Here is a 7,555-nt window from a genome sequence, read left to right as displayed (position 1 = left end):
AATACACATAGACATTAATTGCATTTTCAATTATCTGCAGCAATCGACAAAGTACAGGGACTTAGAAGACCAACATCTACAAAATGTTGTCTATCATGTATTTTGGTAAATAGCTAACTTTTGAAAATACTCGGATTATGTGTTATGTCGATAGTGCTCATTCAAATATTTGCAGTGGAATTTGTAGGGGTTATTTCCTGAATTTTTTTCGCTAGTTCAGTTTCTTGTGATTTGCTTTCATATTAAATATACATTCATACACTATACATATTAGTTATACTGAGATAAACTTACATCAAGTGATAAATAATAATAACAAAACATATACATATTACTTATACATTTAGGCCACATGAAAGCAAAAAACGTATGACCAAAACTAAGTTATGTTAAGTTAATTGGGCTGAGCCAACAATAAATTCACTTAAATTATTGAGTTCACAAATAAATTTGCCCCATAATGATAAAAAAAAAAATTACTAAACAACAAAATAAAATGTAAATAACATATACTTTATTCAATAATATTTTTTGCATATATAAGACTCGATAATACTCATTCAAAATAATTGCCAACAAAAAAAAAACCGAGCACTTACTACTATTTCTATTATTTATATAAAATAAATTGGGCCACAACAATATTAATTGGGCTACACCAATATCTATTGGGCTATTCAATATAAAAATAAGAAATAAAAAACTGTAAATCTTGGTTCATTCGATATATAAACCCATTTGAACTAACTTTAATTACTAATAAACCATTCTAATAAATTTACTAATCTGAAGATGTCATAGAAAACGCACAAAAAGTCGATAACATATTATACTGTTCAAAATAAAAATAAAAGTTTTAATCTATGTGCGTTCATTTTGATGGATGGGAAAATGAAGGATAATAAAAATTTATGCCTTTAAATATCTCACTTCTTATCTCACATTTTACACAAAAGAGAAACTCACCATTTTTCCATCACTACAAGAAAATGCGGCTCTAACGACCGAAATTTCGGTCGTTAAAACCCAAAAATCGGTCGTTAATATTATTAACGACCGATTTAACGACCGTTTTTTTCGGTCGTTGTTTGCATCGTCGCCCGAGTTTTAACGACCGTTTTTTCGGTCGTTAAATTTAACGACCGATTTTTTATTTTTAACGACCGAAATTTCGGTCGTTAAAAAGAGAAAAAAAAATAAAAAATAAAAATAAAAAAATTTTTTTTTTTTAATTAACGACCGAAATTTTATTTTTAACGACCGAATTTTCGGTCGTTAAAAATTAATTAAAAAAATAATTTTTTTTTCGAAAAAAATAATTTTTTTTTATATATATATATCTTTGTATCCCACAAGTATTTTTAGTGTATTTCTAATGTATTTTGACCTTAATTGCATACCATTTGACGAACTTCCCAGTAGGTCACCCATCTTACTTGTGCTCTAAGTCAAGCACGCTTAACCTCGGAGTTCTTTTCGAGTAGTCACCAGTACAGAACACTCGTATTATTGATATATATAGTACCTATTAATTCATTTAAACTCTAATTCAATATAAAATATCATTAATCATTCATAACCTTATAATATGTCGAGATAATATAAAATATCATTAAACATTTACGATAAATATACGATCGAATTTAAAATAGTAAAAAATAAATATTATAGTAATTAAATAAAGAAAAGAAAATATGAGTATGAAAAATAATAATCAATACAACAAAATCAATATTAAATCAAATAATCAATATTAATAAAATTAATATTTGAAAAATAATTTTATTATTATGAATCTAATAATTTAGAAAATCTAATAAGTCTAATAATTTATTATAATAAATCTAATAATTTATTATTATTTGAAAATAATAATTAAATAATTAAATAATAAAAATAAAAATAATTTGAAAATAATAAATAATAATTAAATATTTATATATAATCGAAAAATAATTAAATAGAAAATTAATAAAAAATAATTAAATTTGTAAAATAATTAAATTTGTAAAATAATTAAAAATAATATTAAATAGAAAATTAATAAAAAATTAATAAAAAATAATTAAATAGAAATAGAAAAATAAAAATAAAATAATAATAGAAAAATAATAATTAAATAATTAATTACTTCTATAGAAAATAATAATTAAATAATAATCGAAAAATAATAATTAAATAATTAAAAATAATCTCTATAATTTGAAAATGATAATTAAATAGAAAATTACTAAAAAATAATTAAATATTTATATATAATGAAAAAATAAAAATAAATAAAAATATATATGAAATTTAAAAATTTTAAAAATAATATTAACGACCGATTATTCGGTCGTTAATAAATAAAATAAATAAATTAATAAATTAAAATCAATAAAAAAATAAAAAATAAATAAATAAATAAAAAATAAATAAAAATAATTTTAACGACCGAAAAATTCGGTCTTTAAAAAAAATAATTAAAAAAATATTTTTTTTATTTTAAAAATATTAAAAAAATAATAAAAAAATTCAAAAAAAATTAAAAAATAATATTAACGACCGAATAATTCGGTCGTTAAAAAATTAATTTTTTTTTCAAAAAAAAAATTAATTTTTTAAAAAAAAAATATTTTTTAATAAAAAAATAAAAAAAATATATTAACGACCGAATTTTCGGTCGTTAAAATTAAAAAAATAATTAAAATAAAAAAAAATATTTTACGACTGAAAATTCGGTCGTTAAGAAAAATTAAATATTAAAATATTAAAATAATAATTAGCGACCGAATTTTCGGTCGTTAAAAAATAAAAAAAAATAAATAATAAAATCGGTCGTTAAACGGTCGTAAATCGGTCGTTAATGCCGCAAAATTAACGACCGAAAATTTCGGTCGTTAATTTCGGTCGTTAACCGCGTGTTTTCTTGTAGTGCATCCTTATTTTCACTTCAAGGAGGGATAATCCCTCCATTATTATAACTCCTTGAAGTGAAAATAAGGAACGAAAAATTGTGAGCTTCTCTTTTGAGGAGACATTTAAACTATAAATTTTGGTTATCCCTCAATTTAGAGGGATAAAAAGTAAACACACTGTATAATATGGTAACATTCACGAAAATATTACAATTATATTTAATTTGATAAAAAAACACATAAGATATTTTCTTTCATTAATTTAAAAGTAACAATTATATATATACAAATGAAATGTTTCATATTTATTTCCAAAATCTTAAATACATATTATTAATTGACATTAAATCATACTCCGTATTTGTTTCTTACAAAATAAATGAAAAGAGTGTCAGTATTAAAGTCAATGACTTTTTAAAAATAATCTAAAATTATATTTGAAGAATTTCTATAGTATTTCTCTTTTTTTTAAAAAAAACTAAACAATTGCTTACACAAAAATATTAATTATCAACCACTTCCATCAAACTCCATTTTTTCTCGATTGAATAAACTAAAATAGAGAGAGAAAGAAAAAGCTGAAAATAATAAATTAAAGCTATTGATTTACAAATTGAAAAGATGTAACGCCCCAATTTTCATAAACTTTTCAAACTTAAATCTTGAAGAACTAATAGTTAAAAATAAAATTTCTTGACTATCAACATTTAAAATAATTTAAAATCAATTGCCCAAAAACTAATATAGTAACATGAAATAAAAACGATAAACTGAAAAGTAACAAGTTCAACTTATATTTTCTATGGAAATACAAAATCTCTAGTCATTCTCGAATTCCATGGCCACTTCGACTCTGAAACTGCAAAACTGAAAAGATAAGGGGTGAGCATATTGAAAATATACTAAGTGAGAAACCATGCAAATATTCACATACGCTTAAACATGCAAATAATTCACATTATCATATACATAAACTGATAATTTGATGGGCGAACTGAGAGCTCCTGAACATGTATTTCAACATGGCTAAATTTCTGAACATGTATTTCTACATGGCTGAACATGTATTTCAACATGGCTGATTTTCTGAACATGTATTTCTACATGGCTGAACATGTATTTCAACATGGCTAATATTCTGAACATGTATTTCTACATGGTTGAGCAAGTATAATCAAACATGAATAAGAGCATATAAAAACATACATGAATATAACCACAAGCATATAATCCCTCACCTTAAAGTCGAGACTAAAAATTCAAATCCGGAATGAAGGTCTTAATAGCGCCGCACCAGAAGAATTCGTCAAAATCGCAGCTGAACAGACCAGTCAGCTTCAAGCCTTCGTTTGAAGCCTCAAACGTCCTCAAATCGTATTTTTCCCAGAAATACGACTTCTTCGTCTTCGAGAGAGATTTCCGTGGCCGCCTGTTTCGCTTGAATCAGAGTTCTGTGGAGGAAGTTATGGCCGTTCTCCCGAAACTGTCAGAACTTGATTTCCTGCGAAAATCTAACTCCAGCTCAGATCTTCTGAACAGTATCCCGCTCAGCTTTCACCGTTGGATGGACAATGTTCTATGAAAGTCCCAAGGGAGAAACTGCCTACACGTTTCTGGCTCTCTCTACTCTCTAAAACCCTAATTAATTAGTGTGTCCGTCTGTTTTAGGGTTTGAAAATAGGTGATACTTGTTGCACTCAGAACATTGTGGATAGGATCGTGGCGTTGCCTCGTTGGGTTTGTCGTCCATTCTCTCCTTCTTATTTTGCACATCTCTTTCTCCATCATTTGGATCCTCCCATTTCCTCTTTTCACTCCTAACCATATCCTTACGTGGTAGTTTATCCACTTCCAAACCGCCTCCACTTCTTGCGCTCGTCTCACGGCCAAAGCATAATCCACAATTCCTTGTGCCGCCAATATTCCTCGGATTTATGGTCGTAGTCCCCTTAAGAACCTATCCGCCTTTTGGTCATTGGTGTTGACTAGGCGTGTGGCATAGCGTGAAAGTTGGTTGAACTTTCTCTCGTAGTCGGTGATGGACAGCCCTCCTTGTTTGAGATCCAAGAATTCGGCCTCCTTTTGATTGCGGTAGGGGCGTGGAAAGTATTGGTTGGTCACAATCTCCTTGAACCTATTCCATGTCAACCCTTGTCGCGCTTGCTCAGTCATGGATTGCTTAAAGGACTCCCACCAATGGCTAGCATCCTCGCATAATTGAAAGAGAGCACATGAAACGTTGTGGGCATCGGTGCACTCGATATGTTCAAATATTCTCTCCAGCTCTCTTATCCATTCCTCCATTGCTAGGGGTCCGCTCCTCCCGTCAAATCTTGGTGGATTATAACGTCGGAACTGCTCTACGACTACGCTTGTGTTATTGCGTTGTGGGTTTTGCGCACCTTGAGCTTGTTGTTGAAAGAATCCTTGCATTGCGGCGATAAATTCTTGCATCCCGTTTTGTTGATCGGTAGGGGCTCTACGGGGTGGCATGGTTCTCACTTAATCAAGAAGACAAACAAATTCAATTTCTAAGTGAAACCTAAATTCTGTAAATCGCAAATTCTCGCTTAATCTTTCATGTTCTTCTTGCAATTTACAGAATTTAGGTTTCACTTAGAAATTGAATTTGTTTGTCTTCTTGATTAAGTGAGAACCATGCCACCCCGTAGAGCCCCTACCGATCAACAAAACGGGATGCAAGAATTTATCGCCGCAATGCAAGGATTCTTTCAACAACAAGCTCAAGGTGCGCAAAACCCACAACGCAATAACACAAGCGTAGTCGTAGAGCAGTTCCGACGTTATAATCCACCAAGATTTGACGGGAGGAGCGGACCCCTAGCAATAGAGGAATGGATAAGAGAGCTGGAGAGAATATTTAAACATATCGAGTGCACCGATGCCCACAAGGTTTCATGTGCTGTCTTTCAATTATGTGAGGATGCTAGCCATTGGTGGGAGTCCTTTAAGCGATCCATGACTGAGCAAGCGCGACAAGGGTTTACATGGAATAGGTTCAAGGAGATTGTGACCAACCAATACTTTCCACGCTCCTACCGCAATCAAAAGGAGGCCGAATTCTTGGATCTCAAACAAGGAGGGCTGTCCATCACCGACTACGAGAGAAAGTTCAACCAACTTTCACGCTATGCCACACGCCTAGTCAACACCAATGACCAAAAGGCGGATAGGTTCTTAAGGGGACTACGACCAGAAATCCGAGGAATATTGGCGGCACAAGGAATTGTGGATTATGCTTTGGCCGTGAGACGAGCGCAAGAAGTGGAGGCGGTTTGGAAGTGGATAAACTACCACATAAGGATATGGTTAGGAGTGAAAAGAGGAAATGGGAGGATCCAAATGATGGAGAAAGAGATGTGCAAAATAAGAAGGAGAGAATGGACGACAAACCCAACGAGGCAACGCCACGATCCTATCCACAATGTTCTGAGTGCAACAAGTATCACACCGGAGAATGCATGTATCGAAAAGGAGTTTGTTATTTTTGCCGCAAACCGGGGCATAAAGCAACATTTTGTCCAGACAAGAGAGGGAGAGAACCCGAAAGGCGAGGAAACGGACGATTATTCTATATGGGACAACAAGACGAGACGGAAAAACCTTAAAAAGGTACGATAAGTTTTGATAAAATAGAAGTTAGTGTGCCTATAAGATCGCTTATGATAGAGCAAGTTATGATGACACAAGAAGCATGACTAGAATTTCGAGGACGAAATTATTTTTAGTAGGGAAGGTTGTAACACCCCATATTTTTTAGATTTATTATATAAGTTAAATTTCTAGTATTTTCTTTCATAGCTTATTTTTTTAGATAATTACATGATATATATACATATAGATATGCACCATTAATTTTATCTAGATTATTATTATTATTATTAATGATTCCTAATAGAACTAGAACTCTTTAAAGACTAGTATAAATATGAGATCTATTTTTCAAACTCTAAAAAACACACGCACACGGAACGAAAAGCATGCAGAATCGGTGCGGTACGATTAAGACCTTCATTCCGGATTTGAATTTTTAGTCTCGACTTTAAGGTGAGGGATTATATGCTTGTGGTTATATTCATGTATGTTTTTATATGCTCTTATTCATGTTTGATTATACTTGCTCAGCCATGTAGAAATACATGTTCAGAATATTAGCCATGTTGAAATACATGTTCAGCCATGTAGAAATACATGTTCAGAAAATCAGCCATGTTGAAATACATGTTCAGCCATGTAGAAATACATGTTCAGAAATTTAGCCATGTTGAAATACATGTTCAGGAGCTCTCAGTTCGCCCATCAGATTATCAGTTTATGTATATGATAATGTGAATTATTTGCATGTTTAAGCGTATGTGAATATTTGCATGGTTTCTCACTGGGTATATTTTCAATATGCTCACCCCTTATCTTTTCAGTTTTGCAGTTTCAGAGTCGAAGTGGCCATGGAAGTCGAGAATGACTAGAGATTTAGTATTTCCATAGAAAATATAAGTTGAACTTGTTACTTTTCAGTGTATCGTTTTTATTTCATGTTACTATATTAGTTTTTGGGCAATTGATGTTAAATTATTTTAAATGTTGATAGTCAAGAAATTTTATTTTTAACTATTAGTTCTTCAAGATTTTAGTTTGAA

General features: G+C 30.8%; 2 protein-coding genes across 2 annotated transcripts; one reads left to right on the top strand and one right to left on the bottom strand.

The window, feature by feature from the left end:
* Window positions 1-4,829: 4,829 nt before the first annotated feature.
* LOC130990577 (uncharacterized) lies at window positions 4,830-5,390 on the bottom strand. The gene has a single exon (XM_057914798.1). The coding sequence runs from the start codon at window positions 5,388-5,390 to the stop codon at window positions 4,830-4,832; it is 561 nt and encodes a 186-aa protein (XP_057770781.1).
* A 165-nt stretch (window positions 5,391-5,555) lies between these two features.
* On the top strand, window positions 5,556-6,539 carry LOC130990576 (uncharacterized). The gene has a single exon (XM_057914797.1). The coding sequence runs from the start codon at window positions 5,556-5,558 to the stop codon at window positions 6,537-6,539; it is 984 nt and encodes a 327-aa protein (XP_057770780.1).
* The last annotated feature ends 1,016 nt before the right edge of the window (window positions 6,540-7,555 follow it).

This window comes from Salvia miltiorrhiza, chromosome 6 (genome assembly GCF_028751815.1).
Source record: "Salvia miltiorrhiza cultivar Shanhuang (shh) chromosome 6, IMPLAD_Smil_shh, whole genome shotgun sequence".
NCBI classification, from domain to species: domain Eukaryota; kingdom Viridiplantae; phylum Streptophyta; class Magnoliopsida; order Lamiales; family Lamiaceae; genus Salvia; species Salvia miltiorrhiza.
The sequence above is the reverse complement of the archived record's forward strand: the minus strand, read 5'-3'. Positions and strand labels throughout refer to the sequence as shown.